The 20001-nt window shown below is 34.9% G+C and overlaps 1 protein-coding gene across 1 annotated transcript in view; it reads left to right on the top strand.

Annotated features, from left to right (window-relative positions):
* The window catches only part of CSE1L (chromosome segregation 1 like), a 73791-nt gene that overhangs the window by 20631 nt on the left and 33159 nt on the right, over nt 1-20001 (top strand). The window contains exons 2-7 of the mRNA XM_001369439.5: nt 9012-9107; nt 10018-10160; nt 16039-16140; nt 16239-16384; nt 18910-19000; nt 19379-19486. Of these exons, the coding sequence (XP_001369476.1) occupies nt 9023-9107; nt 10018-10160; nt 16039-16140; nt 16239-16384; nt 18910-19000; nt 19379-19486 (675 nt within the window). The 5' untranslated portion in view covers nt 9012-9022. The remainder of the gene's footprint in view (nt 1-9011; nt 9108-10017; nt 10161-16038; nt 16141-16238; nt 16385-18909; nt 19001-19378; nt 19487-20001) is intronic.

The raw sequence follows: 20001 nt of genomic DNA, 5'->3' as shown, positions 1-20001 counted from the left end.
TTACCAGGATGTGACTGCTGTGTGTGCTACAGCTTCATGGAGCCACATGTGAGAATTTGATAAAAGGGAGATGGAAGAAGTTTAGCAAGCCCTCATGCCATAGGTGCTATTCCTTCCTGATCACTCCCTACATCCATAGTACCACCACTGCTACTCTTACTACTTTTGTTGCTATTGCTACTGCTACTACTGCTGCTGCTGTACCCACCACCACTACTATCCTCTCCTCCAACTCTACCACCTGTGTATTTGCCTCTCCCTCCCTTTTCTGTTCTTTTTAAGATAATCATCAACTACTCCTAGGCCTTCTGTCTAGTTAGAGTCCTTCTGTAACCTTTAATGATAATACTTTATTCTTATTGAGACCCTTAAAATTAAAAAAAAACAAAACTCTTTAAGTTGTCTCAGATTCAGTCTAGTGGATCCACAGAAGAGCGGTAAGGGCTAGGCAGTGGGGATTAAGTGGCTTGTCCTGAGTCATACAGCTAGGCGGTATCTGAGGCTAGTTTTGAACTCAAGACCTTCTATCTCTAGGCCTTTCTCAGTCCACTGAGCCAACTAGATGCTCCCTGGCCCTTAAGATTGTTCGTTTACTTCATTTCTGTTTCTCTTGACTCCCTTGTTTGAACTTCAGAGTTTAGCTCAGTTCTTTATCAGGAATATTTGGAAGATTTGTTTCATTCCCTCTAGGATTATATTCTTAATTTTGCTAGGCAAGTTAAGTTCTAGGTCTGTATCCTTTGCCTTCTCGAAAATTGTATTCTAGGGTTTCCATTCCTTTATAGTAGTAGCTGCTAAATTGTGTGATTCATGAATCATTGGTACTTGAAATCTTTCTGACTGTGCTTGCATTATTTTTCTTTGACTTGGAAGCTTTAGAATTTGTCTGTAATATCCCGGGGCCTTTTTTTCTGTGTGTTTGTTTCTTTCAGGATATGATCAGTGGGTTTTTTTCTTTGCATGTTGCCTTTTGATTTTAAGAGCTCTGAACAATTTTCCTTCATGATTTCTTGAAATATAATGTCTGCTGTTTTTTGTATGTATTGACTTTCAGGTAGTTCAGTAATTAATTTTTTTTCTCCTCAATCTGTTTTCAAGTTGTCATTTTTGCTATGAGGTGATCTTAAATTTTCTTTTACTTTTTTCCTATCTTTACTTTGTTTTAATATTTCTTATTGTATCCAATGAAGGTATTAACTCCTTTTTTGGTCCTTTCTAGGTTTTTTTCTGTTTTTTTTTTCAAATACATATCATCTGTCTTAGAATCAATACTATCAGTTCCAAGGCAGAAGAATGATCAGGGCCAGGCAGTTGGAGTTAAGTAACTTGCCCAGGGTCACATAGCTAGGAAGTGTTTGAGGTTGGATTTGAACACCAGGACCTCCCATCTCCAGGCCTACCTCTATCCACTTCTCTTACAAGTTTATATTCCATAGAGGAGACAACATATAAGTACATGTATGTATATACAAAATAAAAAATAAGTATAGGCATTTCAGCTATAATTTAACAGATACATTCATAAAAATATCACAATAAAATACACAGAATTTATAGGAACCGTGAGGTTAGGGGCACAGCTCTCAAAACAGTGACCTCAAATTAAAGGATATGAACAGAGGATAGAGACCTTAGGGGGTTATAACAGGAGGTGGGGGTGAAATGAGTGAATATGAGTTCAGACCAGCCTTTTGCTCCCTGTTCTTACTGTACCACAAGTTACACAATAAATATTTTAAAAAATACTTCTCACATACAGTCTTGTGGATAAGCAAATGTGAGATTTGATTAATGTTCAAGTAATTCCCCAAATGTACATTTTCAAAACACATGTTATATCAGAACTAACAGGAATTTTTTTTTTTTGGATGAAGAGACACTGAACATCTGGGACTAGGGAGAATCAGGAAAAAATCTCATGTAGGAACTAGGATGTTCATTTAGAGTCTATATCCCCAATCATATCCCCCTCAACCCATGTAGTCAAGCAGTTGTTTTTCTTCTATGTTTCTACTCCCATAGTTTTTCCTCTGAGTGTGCATAGGGTTCTTTCTCATAGATCCCTCCAGATTCTTCAGGGACATTGCATTGCCACTAATGGAGAAGTCCATTACATGCAATTGTACCAGTGTGTCAGTCTCTATATATAATGTTCTCCTGGTTCTGCTCCTTTCACTCTGCATCAATTCCTGGAGTTGGAGAACTGGAGAACATAATTCCAGTTCCCATGGAATTCCTCCACTTTATTATTCCTTTTAGCACAATGGTATTCCATTACCAACAGATACCACAATTTGTTCAGCCATTCCCCAATTGAAGGGCATCCCCCTATTTTCCAATTTTTTGCCACCACAAAGAGTGCAGCTATGAATATTCTTGTACATGTATTTTTCCTTATTATCTCTTTGGGGTACAAACCCAGCAGTGCTATTGCTGGATCAAAGGGCAGACGTCTTTTAGTGTCCTTTGGGCATAATTGCCCTCCAGAATGGTTGGATCAATTCACAACTCCACCAGCAGTGCATTAATGTCCCAACTTTGCCACATTCCCTCCAGCATTCATTACTTTCCATTGCTGTCAAGTTAGCCAATGTGCTAGGTGTGAGGTGATACCTCAGAGTTGTTTTGATTTGCATTTCTCTGATTATAAGAGATTTAGAACACTTTTTCATGTGCTTATTAATAGTTTTGTTTCTTCAACTGAAAATTGCCTATTCATGTCCCTTGCCCATTTATCAATTGGAGAATGGCTTGATTTTTTGTACAATCGATTTAGCTCTTTATAAATTTGATTAATTAGACCTTTGTCAGAGGTTTTTGTTATGAAGATTGTTTCCCAATTTGTTACTTCCCTTCTAATTTTGGTTGCATTGGTTTTGTTTGTACAAAACCATTTTAATTTGATGTAATCAAAATTATTTATTTTACATTTTGTGATTTTTTTCTAACTCTTGCTTGGTTTTAAAATCTTTCCTTTCCCAAAGATATGACGTGTATACTATTCTGTGTTCACATAATTTACTTATAGTTTCCTTCTTTATATTCAAGTCATTCACCCATTCTGAGTTTATCTTGGTGTAGGGTGTGAGATGTTGATCCAATCCTAATCTCTCCCACACTGTCTTCCAATTTTCCTAGCAGTTTTTATCAAATAGTGGTCTTTTGTCCCCAAAGCTCTGGTATCTTTGGATTTTTTTCCCAAAAGCTAAGAATATTTGGGTTTATCATAGACTGTCTTGCTGAGGTCACTTACCCCGAGCCTATTCCACTGATCCTCCTTTCTGTCTCTTAGCCAGTACCAAATTGTTTTGATGACCACTGCTTTATAGTATAGTTTGAGATCTGGGACTGCAAGGCCACCTTCCTTCACATTTTTTTCCATTATTTCCCTGGATATCCTTGATCTTTGGTTGTTCCAAATGAACTTTGTTATGGTTTTTTTCCAATTTCAGTAAAAAAAGTTTTTTGGTAGTTCGATGGGTTTGGCACTAAATAAGTAAATTAGTTTGGGTAGGATGGCCATTTTTATTATGTTAGCTTGTCCTACCCATGACAGTTAATGTTTTTCCAGTTGTTTAGATCTAGTTTTAATTGTGTGGAAAGTGTTTTGTAGTTGTGTTCATATAGTTCCTATGTTTGTCTCGGCAGATACATTCCTAAGTATTTTATATTGTCTAGGATGATTTTAAATGGAATTTCTCTTTCTAATCCTTGCTGCTGAGATGTGTTGGATATATATAGAAATGCTGATGACTTATGTGGGTTTATTTTGTATCCTGCAACTTTGTTAAATTTGTTGATTATTTCCACTAGCTTTTTAGTTGATTCTCTAGGATTCTTTAAGTAGACCATCATATCATCCTCAAGGTGTGATAGCTTGGTCTCCTCATTGCCAATTTTAATATCTTCAATTTCTTTTTCTTCTCTAATTGCTACTGCTAGTGTTTCTAGTACAATGTTAAATAATAGGGGTCATAATGGGCATCCTTGTTTCACTCCTGATCTTATTGGGAATGCATCTAGTTTATCCCCATAGCAAATGATGTTTGCTGATGGTTTTAGATAAATACTGTTTATAGTTGTTGTCCTTTATGATACTGAGTTTATTATGTGTATGATTCCACTTGTAAAGGGTTAATCCCAAATAATAAAATACCCAAGTCAGCTGCCAAATTTTATGGTGATTTAATTGATATAGTAGAGAAGGTTTTTAGAAGAAGGAGGAAAGAAGGGGCTAATACCGGGCAGGGAGACAGGAGATCTAGAAAGTAAGGGTTTGAGTGTGAAGGAGGAATGAATCAGCTTGACCTCCAAAAGAGGCCTAACTAAGATTCCCGAATCTGAAATCAGCTCCAGGGTGTAACAGTTAAAACTTAGGGAAACTGAGGCAGGTAGAAATTAGTTTCTCTCTGCAAGGAGTATGGTATTTTTAGAGGTTTATTAAAGGTTGAGAATTTAAGAAAAATACAAGTAAGAAAGGCACGTGCCAGGTGGGCCGAGAGGCCCAATTCAATTTCACTCACATCATGAGACGCATCTGCTTGCCAGCGGAGACAGGAAGGGAAGAGAGAGCCCAGAAGCCTTTCCAATCAAGTTAAATACCCCATCTCTGCCCAGGTGAGAATTCAGTGATATTACAAAGCATTCTGGGGGTGTGGAGCAAGGACTTCTGGGGATTGAAGTCCTAGATTCAAGTCTCCATTTTTACAAGGGCAAACTCACCACCCAACACTCCAAGATGTCTGAACGCTTAGCATGCTACCAGCCAGAGTCATCTCTCCAGGAAAAGAGAAAGAGGCAGAAACTGATGTGACTTATATGGACATTTTTACATCAGCTTTCTGCATCTGGTCTGTTGAAGGCCATCTCCTCAGATAATTAAATCTTGAGTTTGATTCAGATCTTTCAAAATCTTGTTAAATTGAATAGGGTGGAGAATGTGGGTTTTCCAAGACCTGATTCTATTATTCCAAGCATCTCCATTGTTATTGATCAGGAAGTAGCTAAATCAGATCTTCAAAAGAATGGTCTGATTAAGGTGGAATAGTTTTAAAATTCACACACTTCATGTTCTCTACTGTCCAGCTATACTGGTCAGCTTGCACTTCTTCAAACTGGATTCCCGTCTTTCATCTTTGTGCCTTTGTACTTGCCATTCTTCATGCCATATTAACTGTTATCTCTTTCTATCCCTACTTTCCTTCAAATCTCATCTTCTGCAAAAAGCCTTTCTAGGCCCTCCTGATTATTAGTGTCATTCTCTTTGAGATTCTTTTACATTTACTCTATATTGTACATACGTAATTACTTGTGTCTAGCACAGTAGAATGCTGTCTTTGTGAGCAAGGTATTTTAAAAATATTGTCATTTAAAAATATATTATTATTTTATTTTAGTAACATTTCCACATAAGTTTTCTGAATTTATATGATCCATATTGTCTCCCTCTCTTCTTTCCTCCTCTTTACCGGAGCTGACAAGCAATTCAATCTGGGATATATATATATATATATTGTTATGTAAAACATTTCCATATTATTCATTTTTGTAAGTGAATAATTTTATAAAACCCAAACTTCCAAACATATACCCAAATAAACAAGTGATAAATCATATGCTTTCATTTGCATTCTTACTCCAATAGTTCTTTTCTCTGGAGGTGGATAGCATCCTTTTTAATAAGTTCCTCAAAATTATCATGGATCATTGAGAATAATAGTGAAGTTTGTCACAGAAGATCATTCCACAGTATTGCTGTTACTGTGTATGTTTTCCTGGTTCTGCTTTTTTTACTCTGCAACAGTCCATGAAGGTCCGTCCAGATCTTTCTGAAATCATCCTGTTCGTCATTTCTTATAGCACAATAGTATTCCATCACCATCATATACCATAGTTTGTTCAGCTACTCTCCAATTGATGGATATCCCTTCAATTTCCACGTCTTTGCTACCACAAAAAGAGCAGCTACAAATATTTTTGTACAAATTTTTATTTGTATTATTACTTCCACCTCTTAAGAGGAAAGAAACAATATTTGGTTTCCTTCAATACTCCATAGATCTGACAGGTAAATTACTCTTATGTTCCACTGATGTATTTATAATATCAGACTTTATATCTAAATCATTTTGACCTTCTCTTGGTATAGGGTATAAGGTATTGATCTAAATCCAATTTTTGCCATACTGTTTTCCAATTTTCCCAGCAGTTTTTGTTTGTGAGCAAGTTTTTTCTGAGAGCATTCTGCTTATTCTTTCTTAGAGCACAGTAATATTCTATCACAAACATTTATTCCATAACTTGTTCATCCAAGGAATGACTATTATAAATTTGAGTCAGTTTTGCAAGTAAAAGTATTGTCAGAGAAACTTGTTAGGAAGATCTAAAAGGTAATTTCTTCATTGCTCATTTAATTTGCTTATGATGTCACCCGTTTTTTTTTTATATTGAATCACCCCCATAACTCAAGCATTGCATCCTGAGCTGAACTGAATGTTGTTGTTTTTTTTAACACCCACTTCTGGAGGGATTGTATTTTAATGAAAATCCAAGATTTTGAAAATTTTGTTGGAGAAAGATTTTCCAGGAAGAAGCTTGCTAACTCCTAAATCCAGAGACATCTTGGCGTGGTGGCAGCTATGTGTCTGGGTTTTGGTGGTGAGTTTGCCCTTGAGCTAATTCAGGTTCAGGCATCTTAGCTGAGCCCTCTTGGAGTTCAGGCTGATTCCTTTCTCTTTTATTCTCCAAAACCTTATCTTCCTATACCCTCTAATCTTCCCCCTGGCACAAACCAGGTGGGAGAAATCCTACACTCTTTACTTCTTTATTTCTTTCCACTATATTAGTTAAATCAGCATAAATTTCCAGCTGACTTGGCTATTTTTTTAATTTGGGATATCCATGGTGACCAATAATTAATGTAGTTTGGTCACAATGCTAAAATTATCCTTTACAGTAAGGTGTGTACTTATTTGGAACATATCTTATTCTGTGAAGTGAGATGTTAGTCCATACCTCTTTTCTCCTGACTGCTTGCCAGTTTACCCAGAAGTTTTTGTTAAATAGTGAATAATTTGGATTAAGAGCCAGGCCTAGAGACGGGAGGTTCTAGGTTCAAATCTGGCCTCAGCCACTTCCTAGCTGTGTGACCCTGGGCAAGTCACTTGACCCCCATTGCCTAGCCCTTACCACTCTTCTGCCTTGGAGCCAATACACAGTATTGACTCCAAGATGAAAGGTAAGGGTTTAAAAAAAAAAATAGTGAATAATTACCCTTGTAGCTGGGATCTTTGGGTTTGTTTTTAAAACTCTATGCAAGTTTGCTTCTACATGTAAAGTACCTAATCTGTTGTACTGAAAACCATTTTCCTAAGGGGAAAAAATAGCGGCAGCTAGGTGGCTCAGTGGATAGAGAGCCAGGCCTGGAGTTGGGAGAATCTATGTTCAAATGGGATCTCGGACACTTAATGACTGCGTGACCCTGAGCAAGTCACTCAACCCCAATAGCCTCACCCATACCACTCTTGCCTTGGAACCAATAATTAGTTATTGATGTTAAGGATAGTAAGATTTTTTTTTAAGTACCGAGTTATTTTGTTGATTCCTGCTTTGTGGTATAATTTGAGATCTGATACTGCTAAACTCTTTTTCTCCCCTCCTTTTTTATTATTTCCTTTGATATTCTTGACCTTTTGTTTCTTCTGATGAATTTCTTTGATTTTTTTTGTCTTGTTCTATAAAGTTGTATTTGGTAATTTGATTGGTACAGCAGTGAATAAACAAATTAACTTAATGTCATAATATTGGAGTTTTTATTGTATAGACTCAGACTACCCATTAGGAAATGACATTTCTCCAGTTATATAAATGTCTTTGTTTTGAGACAGCTAGATACTACAGTGTATAGAAAATCAGGCCTAGAGCTGGAAGGTCCTGGGTTCAAATGTGGCCTCAGATACTTCCTGACTATATGACCGTGAGCAAATCACTTAACATCCATTGCCTAAGCCCTTGCCACACTTCTGTTTTAGAATTGATACTAGGACAGAAAGTAAAGGTTTCTTTAAAATGTTTTTATATCTGTAAGCAGTATTTTTGTAGTTGTATATATATAGCTTATTCATTCTACAATAATTTTACATAGAATATCTATTCCTTCTGAGGTTGTTGTTTTTTCAACCCTTGCTCTAACTACTAAGTCCATTCAAAGGCATTGACAAAAGTGAGGAAACTGGGTTTAAGTGACTTGTCCAGGGTCATACTGCTAGGAAGCATCTGAGGCCAAATTTTAACCTAGGTCCTTCTGACTTCATGCCTGGCACTATTCAGTGTGCTGTCTATCTGCCCCTAAATAAAGACATATTTACATAATTGGAGAAATGTTGTTTGCTTTGTTGTTTTGTTGATAGTATATTGAAATGCAGATGATTTATATGAATTAATTTTATGTTCTAATTACTTTTAGGAAAAAGCTAATAACTATTTAGTCTTGGTAATGACATTTTCTTACCAATTGTTCTCCATGGACTTTGAGAAAACCAACATAGTCTATTCTAATATTCTATTCTGTTTATCTCTCTTTTGGAATTTAAATAAAATTTAATTTTGGTCTTTTTTTCCCTCTATTTCTTCTTCTTTTTTTCCCCCCACACCTTTTCCAAGATATACTTTTATTCTTTATCAGTCAAGTAATCATTCTTAACTTAAAGTTCAATTCCTGGAAGACTTTCTCAATTAATTTATGGTGCAAACATAATGTATTAGTATGTGTGAGAAGGGATATGTTAACATCCTCAGGTGCCTGCTATGGTAATTTTTCAGAGGACTGAGTTTTTAACATTGTTCTGCCATTTTTCCCTTTTTGACCTGTCCCTGAACCTTTTTGAGCCTTATTTGAAAAATGAAGGCCTTGGACTAGACTGTTCAGATTTCTTCTTCTCAATCTATGATCTAATGAATACAATTATAGCATAGTTACTTGATTAATTTCGCAAACCTCTTCTGTATTTTAGGTTCTGCCACAATGGAACTAAGTGATGCAAATTTGCAAACACTAACCGAGTATTTAAAGAAAACTCTTGATCCTGATCCTGCTATCAGACGTCCAGGTAAAGTATTAATATAGAGTTTTTATCCCCTGAAGAACAAGGCAAGGGTTTAAAAAAAAAAAGTTATATGAATAAAGGCTGAACGGATTGAAACCCATAGGTCTAAGGAAGGCAAAATTTGTAGTGCAAGTCTAAAAGATCATAAATATTCTAGATAAAGGTGAATATAGAATTTTTAAAGCAAATCTTGTAATATGAAAATAGAAAATCCTAGAAATTAGGAAAATTAAAGGCTATGCTGATTTACAGACTGGCAAGAAAAATGATAACTTCAAATGGAGTGAAAAAATGTAGATTTAAAAGGTTTATGATGTTCATGGAACATAAGTGCAATATTTTACATTTAGAAAGGAAATTAGAGACCATGGAATGCCCATGTTAAATAGGAGAAAGTATAAGGAACTAAACAGGCTAAAAATTATGGCCTGTGTTCCATTTCTACTTCTGGAGTTTATGTGATTTTCTCCCAAAGTCACTTTGCTTTTCCATATTTTTGTTTCATCTGTAATGCTGAGATTAAAATAGCTACCTTGTGTTGTTTTAAGAATGAAAACAGGTGATACATATGAAAGGACATTTAGAACTGCAAATCACTATTCATATAATAGATACTGTGTCATATAGTCCATTCCTGTCATTTTACAAATGAGGATACCTGGCCTTAATAGATTTATCACGAGTTACAAGGGAAAACTAGAATGCTTGGGTTAATGCTCTTAACATTTGAGATCTTTTGATGTCCCTATCATATTTAGAATGTCACTTAAGAGGTTTGACCAGATATGTCAATTTTTAACTTTCAAATTTAAATCTTTAAATTTCTCTGTTTCTCATCTATTTAGAATGGAAGCATTTTGATATGTAATAAAAATTATTTGATGTTTCTGAAAAATGAAATTATATTTTACAGCTGAGAAATTTCTCGAGTCTGTTGAAGGAAATCAGAATTACCCATTGTTGCTTTTAACATTGCTGGAGAAGTGTCAAGATAATGTCATCAAAGTGTGTGCCTCAGTAACATTCAAGAACTATATCAAGAGGAACTGGAGAATTGTAGGTATTTTAGTAATTAGAATTTTAAAACTTTTCTCTTTCCTATATACTAATAGGAACTTTATAAGCAATATTTACAAAAGAATATTGGTTGACATAATTAGAAACTTTATTGAGCAAAGCTCCATTACAAACCTTTTATTCTCATCTACTTGAACAATTTTATATAAAATCTTAGTTGATATTTTTATTTATATCATCTCCACTTTATTAATTACACCTGTTAGCATTTCTGAATGAAGTTGATACAGCTTAAATTTTTTTTCTTCATCCTATTTTTGGGGGAGTATATAATAAGTTCTACATGTTAGTTTTTTTTAATAAATGTTTTCCTCTATACTTTTGTTCTGTGCATTAAAAAAATACTTCAATGACCCTTTTTCTTTTTTGGAAATGTTGCTTACTCCATTTTATAAAATTAATTGTTTGCTAAAAGTGCCTTAGCATACAATAAGACTTATTATTTTGTCTTGGACTAAAATGGTGAGATTACATATAACTGGGATAAAACCAAATGAAAAACAAATCCCACTGCAGAAAAAAAGCCTTTATATATTAGGAAAATAGTTAGGTTTATTTGTAGTTGTTTATGATGATAATTGGTCTTTATATCTTAGAATATATACATATTCATAATTTTAAGATATTTTTTAGATGTTTGAAATCAAGAAGTTTTTAAAATACTATCAGAAATTGTGAAACACATTTGATTCCTTGTTCTCATTTTTTCACTTTTATCTGGGCTGAAATGATCAGTTCTTTGAAGTAGTTGCAGTACAAATAAGGTTAAATGAATATAAGAAATGTTTCTAGAATGAATTTAGCAAACTGTATTTTTTCCAAATAATAAGATAAAATATTATTTTACTAGCCATTTGCCAGTATTTATGTATATGCTAAAAGTTTTAGACAGATGTGGCTTTTTTCCTAATCCTGAAAAGAAATAATATTGCTTAATCATTGAATTAGAAGGAAGCTTGCAAGGCACAGTTTCCTTTATCTGCTCAAGAAACTACCTATATTCTCCAGTCTTTCTCAGTATTGTCAGAGGAAATTTCACCACTTCCCTTGCAAAGGGCATATTGTTTATCTCGCCATTGTTTTATGAGATGAGTGGTTAGTTTTGCTCTTAAAATGCTAAAAACCTCCAACATTTCTGTATGGCAGGACACAAGATTTACCTGTGAAATTGAATTTTTCAAAAAAGCATGTAACTTCTGCTGGTTTCTTTCAAAGCCAATTAGCTTACCTGGCCTTCCTTCTGAATCCTATTGGTGCTCTTTTATTTGCTTTTTATTTTATTTTTATTTTTTTATTTGAAAATTTTTATTAAATTAATTGATTTAGAATATTTTTCCATGGTTACATGATTCTTGTTCTTCCCTCTTCCCTCCTCCCACTCCCCTCCCATAGCCAATGAGCAGTTCCACTGGTTTTACTGTGTTATTTGTATTTTTGAAAATGATCAATATTGCCTTCCCACTCTCTGGATACCCTCACCCTCATCAAAAAACAAGAGAAAGAAAAAATGCCTTTGTGAACAGTAATCAAGGAAAAGAAATTGTCCTAGCCAACTTGTCCAAAATGTATGTCTCTGTGTTCCTTATATCTATTGGCTCTGTAATAAGGGACTATTTAAATTCCTACTAGGAACCATTCTCAGTTTCTCACTTCCACAGCTCCTGGTCAGTAAGTGTTGGCATGCTTCATCATACATAGAGTAAGAGTTAAAATTTAACTGTTATGATTAAAATTTAGGGGGGAAACTGAGGCAGGTAGAAATTAGTTTCTCTCTGCAAGGAGTATTATATTTTATGAGGTTTATTAAGGGTTAAGGATTAAAGAAAATACAGAATAAGAAATCACATGTCTAGGCCCAGAGAGGCCTAGACAACCTCACTTACATCATGAGAGACGCCTCTGCTGGGAAGTGGAAGTAGGAAAGAGGCCCCGTAGCCTTTACAGCCAGATTAAATGCCCCACCTCGCTCTTGGCCCAGGTGAGGTTACAAGGCATTTTGGGAAGTGAGCAAGGACTCCTGGGAAATCGAATCTCAAGTTCAAGTCTCCATTTTTACAATAGGTCTTCTGGGAATATGATTAGTTGACTGAATATTATATTGATTAAATTTCTTCAAGTGTTTCAGAGGTTTTTTTCTTTCTAATAATGCTCTTCATATAAAAATTGTTCTGGTTCTCTTCATTTCACTTATTTTCAATTCATTCATACTACTCAAGGTTCTCTGATGTTGTCTTTGTTGTCATTTCTTATGGTTCAATTGTATTGTTATTCTCATACTACAGTTTGTTCAGTCATTATCTATGAGTCCATTTAGGGAACTTCCTTATTCTGGTTCTTTAAAAAAAAATTGAGGAGGATCTTTTTTGGACACAGGTTAAGGAATTTTGTTTTGTTTGCAAACATTCCCTTCTTGGTATTATTCTCTCCCTTAATCTGCCTCACTCCCCCGGCCCTTATCGTCTCCTTGTTTTCTTCTTGAGTTTGATGTATCTCTCCACCAAATTATATATTCAATCCTGTATGAAGTTTATTTGCTTAATCTCCTCCATCTCTTCCATATATGTATATTCTTTCTCTTGTACCTCAAATATGAGAAGTAGCAAAATTCTGTCTTCCTTCCTCCTTCCCTCCCTCCCACCTCTCTCTTTCTGAATTCCTTTCACCCTTTTCTTTTTTCCCTTTGCAAACTTTGAACAGAACCAATATGCCCCCAGGAACCTCAGTTTTTTAATTTAACTAAACACTCATTGAAGCCATTAAGGTTGTAAAGAGATACTTTCTTTTCAGCCTTTTAGTTATCACTACACAGCACTATAGTCATCTAGCTCTAACTGGTTTTACAATACCATGAAATTCTCTTTATAAAAGGTTTTGATGCCATAGATCCTTATGAGTATGAAACATTAATTTGTTTAGATTTGGATAATGAAGTGAAATCTCTTTCATATTTTAAAACTTTTTACTTTAAGTACTGCACATACACAGGACAAAGTAGGAAGGATATAGACCTTATAAGCAAATAAATGTGCAGGCAAGCATATGTGCTTTAGTGTCTTGACCAGCATAATTTCATGATAAAACTGAAGGCCCATTGTAATGCTAATGAAACCCACTCATAATATTAGGTTAATGGCATAATGAAATAAAATGAAATATTACACAACCATTGAGTCCCAGTGACAGTTTTCTTTGTTTGCTTCTCATTGCCATGTTGTGTGGCTTTCTGTATATGTAACAATATTTTACTATTATAAACACTGATTTTCCCCTATGACATCGTGTTTTTGTAGAACTATTTATTGCTAATGGTAGAGAGACTCTACCAATAGGCCCTTCTGGAATATACATTCCCAGAAAGTTAATAATTTGAAAGTTAGTATTTATTGTTTTCTTTGTGTGTTCTGTAACTATGCTAAGCCTTAGGGATTGGGGGAGAGGGGGGCGAGAGACTAGTCCTTTTTAACAACCCTTACCTTCTGCCTTAGAATCAATACTGTGTGTTGGTTCCAAGGCAGAAGAGCAGTAAGGGGTAGGCAATGGGGGTTAAGTGACTTGCCCAGGGTCACACAGCTAGGAAGTATATTTACCTCAGATTTGAACTTAGGACCTACCGTATCTAGATCTGGCTCTCAATCCACTGAGCCACTCAGCTGCTTTATCTTGCTCTTTAGGAACTTGCAGGCTAATAAAGGGAAACAGCATGAAAATAACTATTTAGAAATAAGATGTATAAAATTATAGATCATCAATAGAAGATAGAAGGAAGATACTAGAATTTAGAGGGATCATAAAAGTTTCTTATATAAGGTTAGATTTTTTGATGGCATTTGAAGAAAGACAAGAGGTAGAGATGAGGGAGAATATTCCATGCATGGGGAATAACCAGTGAAAATGACTAGATCAGAATATTTGGAGGTGAATAAAAGGGGAAATTTTTGACAAGTGTGAAAGGGTCAGGTTAAGGCATTTGAGTGCCAAAGGATTTTGTATTTGATCTTGGAAATGATAAGGAACTATTGGAGTTTATTGGCTAGAGAAATGATAGGAATTCCCCCCTGGAGTTTATTGAATCAAGTGAAATAGTTAAAAGTTTGCTTTAGGAAGATAAAATGGAATGAGGAGAGACAAAGTAGGGAGACCACAATATTGTAATATTCCAGGCATTAGCAGATGAAATCCTGCACTGGAGAGGTAGCAGTGTCAAAGAAGAGACGAGAATATATAGGAGAGTTGTTATGAAAGTAGAAATGTGTTGGTAATACATTGGATATGGGAGCTGAAAGAGACTGAAGTATGGAAGAAGAAATTAGTTGTGAGCCTTGGGGACTGGGAGGGTGGTGGTGGTGCCCTTAAGAGAAATAGGGAGTTTTCAAAGAGTTGAGGGAAAGATAATGAATTCCATTTTGGACATGTTGGATTTAAGATGTCTATATGACATCCACTTTGAGATACCTAATAGGTGGTTGGAAATATGAAAAATGATCAAAAAATAAATAGATCTGAGAACCATCAGCATAGAGATGATAACTGAAACCATGATGAGATCACCCAGTCAAATAATTTGGAGGTAGAAGAACAAAGGACAGAGTTGGGGGATACCCAGAGGAAACCAGAGGGAAGTATCAGACAGGTAAGAAAGCCAGGAGAGAGTAATGGCACTACAACCTTGAATAAGGTGACTGTCAGGTTAGAAAAGGATTTTTGAAAATGTCAAAAGGTTGCAGAAAGGTTAGGAAAGGTGAAGATTGAGAAAAGGCCATTAGATGATCAGGGGACAGGGACTCAAGAAGAAGGTAGTAAATAATTGAACTTATTTATCAAGGCATCAGGATGATGAAGACAGGAGTATTTAGCTAATGGAAAGGTGATGACCTGATAAAGAAGTTGAGAATTCAGGGATTAGAAGTTCATGGTGAAAACAAAAAATAGGGCTTGAGGTTGCCAGGTAGAAAGAAAGGTAGACTGACAATCAGTTGTTATCAGATAATGGAATTTCCAAACATGGAAATGGTATGTTTGTGGGTGATCAAGGGCATGACTTTATATGTGCTTATGATAGGGTGACAAAATAGGAGATTTGAAGTAAGTTATTAACTGTGAGATGAGTGTGTTTAAGAGTCATAATATACATGTCGAAGTCCATTAATATTAGTATGAAGGCAGGAGTTGGAAAGGAGAGAAAAGACTGTCAGACAGGAACAGAATTCTGCCCCCCCCCCTTACAAATCCTATTTTCAGGGGTAACTGGGTAGCTTATTGGATTGAAAGCCAGGCCCAGAGATGGGAGGTCCTGGCCTCAAATCTGGCCCCAGAAGCTTCCTAGCTGTGTGACCCTGGGCAAGTCACTTAACTCCCATTGCTTAGCCCTTACCACTCTTGTGCCTCGTAACCAATATAGAGTATTTTTTCTAAGACAGAAAATAAGGGTGTCATTTCCACCCCTACCCACCCACCCCCCTCCATCCCCCTGTCCCCAGCTTGGAATTTAGATTTGAACCCAGGACCTCCTGTATCTGGGCTTGGCTCTCAATCCAGCGAGTCACCCAACTTCTCCTTTACAGAACTCTTGATGAGGAATGAAGGAACCGTATCTTTGAATTTAGCCAGTAGCCACCACAGTAGCCACAGCCACAGTAGCCACCAAGATTTTGGTTATTGGTAGATATAAATTGTATGGACCTCAAAGGCAGAAGGATTACTGAGTGATCCTGGTAGAGGATAAACCTGGAAGTAGTTAATAGGTATCAAGGAGTATGCAAACTTCCTTACCTCAAAAGAAAACTTAATTATAATTTGTCTAGGAACTTAGAAGGGAATGTTTAACTATTTAATGTTAATTATTTATCATTACTTTTAGATTGAAGATGAACCAAACAAAATCTGTGAAGCAGATCGGATAGCCATTAAAGCCAATATAGTGCACTTGATGCTTAGCAGTCCTGAACAGATTCAGAAACAGGTAAAGTAGCATCATATTGTGTTTTATTATATTTTTAGACTCATTTCATCAACCTTTCTCACTAGATTGAATCATTTCCTTTTTTGGTTTGTTTTTAGTTGAGTGATGCAATTAGCATCATTGGTCGAGAAGATTTTCCTCAGAAATGGCCTGACTTACTGACAGAAATGGTGAATCGATTTCAGAGTGGAGACTTCCATGTTATCAATGGAGTTCTTCGCACAGCACACTCATTATTTAAAAGGTATAGGATTTTGTATTGGTGTTTATGTACAGAAAGCATGAATTCAGACTTTTTTAAACACCCTTTTTCTATTTTAGAATCAATATTAGGTATTGGTTCCAAGTCCAGAAGAGTGTTATGGGCTAGGCAATGCAGGTTAAGTGATTTGCCTGGGGTCACCAAGCTAGGAAGTATCTTGGGCTAGATTTCAACCCAGAATCTCCTGTCTCTAGGCCTGGCTTACACTGAGCCACCTAGATGCTTCCATGAATTCTGATTTTTTTAAAGAATCTAAATTTTTATTTAATTTTACTTTTCAAATATACTTATGTCTTTATGTGACAAGTGCCCAGTTTACTAAATTGCAAACAGTTGTGTTTTTATGATTACTTGACATTGTATCTAAAGCATAATAACCAATTTTTAAAAAAAACTCTTACCCTCTGTCTTAGAATTAGTTCTGTTTATTGGTTCTAAGGCAGAAGTGAGGTAGGGAATAGGCAATTGAATTTAAGTAATGTGCCCAGGGTCACACAGCTAGGAAATATTTGAGGCCAGATTTGAATCCAGCACCTACCTGTCTCCTGATGACTAAATCTTCTTTAAAAACAAACAAAAAAACCTTACCTTCTGTTTAAGAATAAATACTGTGTATTGGTTCCAAGTCAGAAGAGTGGTATGGGCTAGGCAATGGGGGTCAGGTGGCTTACCTAAGGTCACACAGCTACAAAGTGTCTGAGGCCAGATTTGAACCTAGTACCTCACATCTCTAGGCCTGGTTCTCAATCTACTAAGCCACCCAGATTCCCCCTTTAAGTCTTTAATAAAACAAGCCATTTTAAAATTCAATTGTATTTTCAGATCCTATTCACTTTCTTTAATTTCCTCGTTCTCCCCCACCCTTCCCATTTAAAAGATAAGAAAAATCACTCAATACAGACATTTCTAGTCAAGCACAACAAATTCCCATATTGGCCCTGTCCAAAAACATGTCCTTCAATCTACATGCTTGAATCTTATCTAACTCTGGAGATGGGCAGCTTGTTTCATCGCTAGTCCTCTAGAATTGTGGTGCATCATTGTGATTTTAGAGTTCTTAGACTTTCAAAGTTATTTTACTTTTATAATATTATTGTTATTGTCTAAATTATTTTCCTTGTTCTGTTCATGTCAGTTGGCATTAATTCATGCAAGTCTTCCCAAGTATCTTTTAAGTCATCCCTTTCATCATTTCTTATAGTACAATAGTGTTCTATCATATCCTTATACCATAACTTGTTTAATCTTTCTCCTAGTTAATGAGTGTCCCCTTAGTTGTCAAGTTTTTACTACCATAAAAAGAGCTGTTACATTATTTTTGTACCTAGGCCTTTTTCAATTTTCCCTTTGGGATATAAACCAACTAATGTTATTGCTTTGTCAAAGGATGTGAACAGATTTTTTTAGTAGATTTAGGCATTGTTCCAAATTTCTTTTCATGATGATTGGACCAGTTCTCGTTTCCATTAATAGTATATTAACCTATGTGTTTTTCCTCTAGTATTTGTCATTTTCTTTTTGTGTGAGTGAATCAGATAATGAGTTACTTTTCCTAAAACTTGGATCTTTGAGCTTATCAAACACTAAACAACCATCACAAACAAGTATTTTTATCATGTATTTGTGTATACCTGTTTCTGAGTTATAATACACTATGCTCTTACATATCTTCTTCTGTAATGCCATTTATACTTTTCTTTTAAAAATGTAATATCTCTCCTATATTTTCCTATCTTATATCTTCCTTATCTTCAAAATAATTCATTTTGAAACCATTTTTAAAATGCCTTGTACATAAATGCAAGACACTTCTATATGTTCCATAGTAATTTAAATGCATTTTTCTTGTCATATCCTAACATATAAATGTCCTAAGCCCAGACATGAAAAAATTGAAAGAGAAAAATTTGTCTCATCAAATTTATATTTCAGAAACGTAAAATTTGACTTCTTATCAGAAACCTAACTGGAGATGGTAAAAACATGAAATTGTAGAAAAGCAAAATACAAAAAAGACATTAATACTGAAGAAATAACAAAGGCAGGTTAGGCCCTGTCTCCTCATGGAGCTTGCAATTTGAAATGATACTCATACAAATTTTTGATATTGCACAATAACTGATATTTACACTGTTAATATATTTTGTAGTAACTAATTTTATGAGCACTTTAAAGTTTAAAAAACACTTCACATACATTATCTCAGTTCAAACTCAAAACCTCACTTTATAGATGAGGAAACTGGTTCTCAGAAGTCTATATTTTTGTATAGAAAATCAGCAGTTGCAAACCTCCCCTTTTAAAAAAAATAGTTTCAGAAAGCATTAGGAGAAGGAAAGGATCTAGTGAAAGAGATAGTAATATTGTTAGGAACCATTGGGGTGAATATGGAGAAGGATTGGTCACCAGTGTCAAATGCTGAAAAAGATCTCCATGTGCAACAATAAGAATTTCAGCTCTTCAATAAAAACAATTCAAATAAAATAGCTATTTATTTTTTTTCCTAGGTATCGCCATGAGTTTAAGTCAAATGAGTTATGGACTGAAATTAAACTTGTTTTGGATGCTTTTGCATTACCCTTGACAAATCTTTTCAAGGTATGGGTGAGAATTTCTAATTAAATAAGTTTGTTTAAATTTATAAAATTCAACTTGTGGAATTATCTTTGAAATCTGTTTTGAGTAAACTATTTATAGTTTTGTTTTAATTTAAATTTTTTTCTTGCATAATTTGATTCTTTTTGTTCAGTTATAAGCTAGTTATACAAAAGTAGTCTTAATTCATAAAAAATCAATATAAGAAACTTGTTAATTTTATATTGGTTTTTGGCCAGATTAAGAAGTATGAATAGATCCAACCTCATTATTGGCTGCATTATACAAAATTGGTTTTATTTATTTTGTAGAGCAGTGATTCTGAGAACAAGAGTGCATACTCTGTACTGATTATTTACCTAAATTTCTTCCTGTTTTAAGGCTACTATCGAGCTGTGCAGCACCCATGCAAATGATGCATCTGCTCTGAAAGTCCTTTTTTCCTCTTTAATTTTGATTGCAAAATTATTCTACAGTTTAAACTTTCAGGTAAGTTTTCTCTTTACTTTTACCACTTTATCATCAGGTTCTATTTTGTTATATTATAAAATATTTGAATCTTAATTGTTTTATTAGGGAAATTTAGCATCTCCTTCCCATTCTTCTTGTAGTTATAGTAATCTACATGAGAGAGACTTTCAATTTGTCAAGAATTTATCTCTTGAAGCTCCTTCTACTGAGACAGATTGCAATAGTAGATGGCTTTTAGTTAGTTACTCTGGTCAAATTATTCCATTATATAGTGGCTAGGTTTTAAGTGATTAGTTTCTTCTGCTACAGTTAGACATCATAATTCATCTGTTTTTCGGTCTATACTGGAGTTTTTCCATTCTGATAGGACCTGCCAGAGTTTGGGCTTAATTGTCATAGCTTTGAAGAACAAGGACTCGGGATTTTTCTCCACATCACAATGTGACATCAGAGGGAAATTGTCACTCTTTTCCAAACCTTAATATGAGAAACTATATCTCGTTTTCTTTGAAATCTTATTTTTAGACAATTAC

The sequence above is a fragment of the Monodelphis domestica genome, chromosome 1 (assembly GCF_027887165.1).
Source record: "Monodelphis domestica isolate mMonDom1 chromosome 1, mMonDom1.pri, whole genome shotgun sequence".
NCBI classification, from domain to species: domain Eukaryota; kingdom Metazoa; phylum Chordata; class Mammalia; order Didelphimorphia; family Didelphidae; genus Monodelphis; species Monodelphis domestica.
The sequence above is the reverse complement of the archived record's forward strand: the minus strand, read 5'-3'. Positions and strand labels throughout refer to the sequence as shown.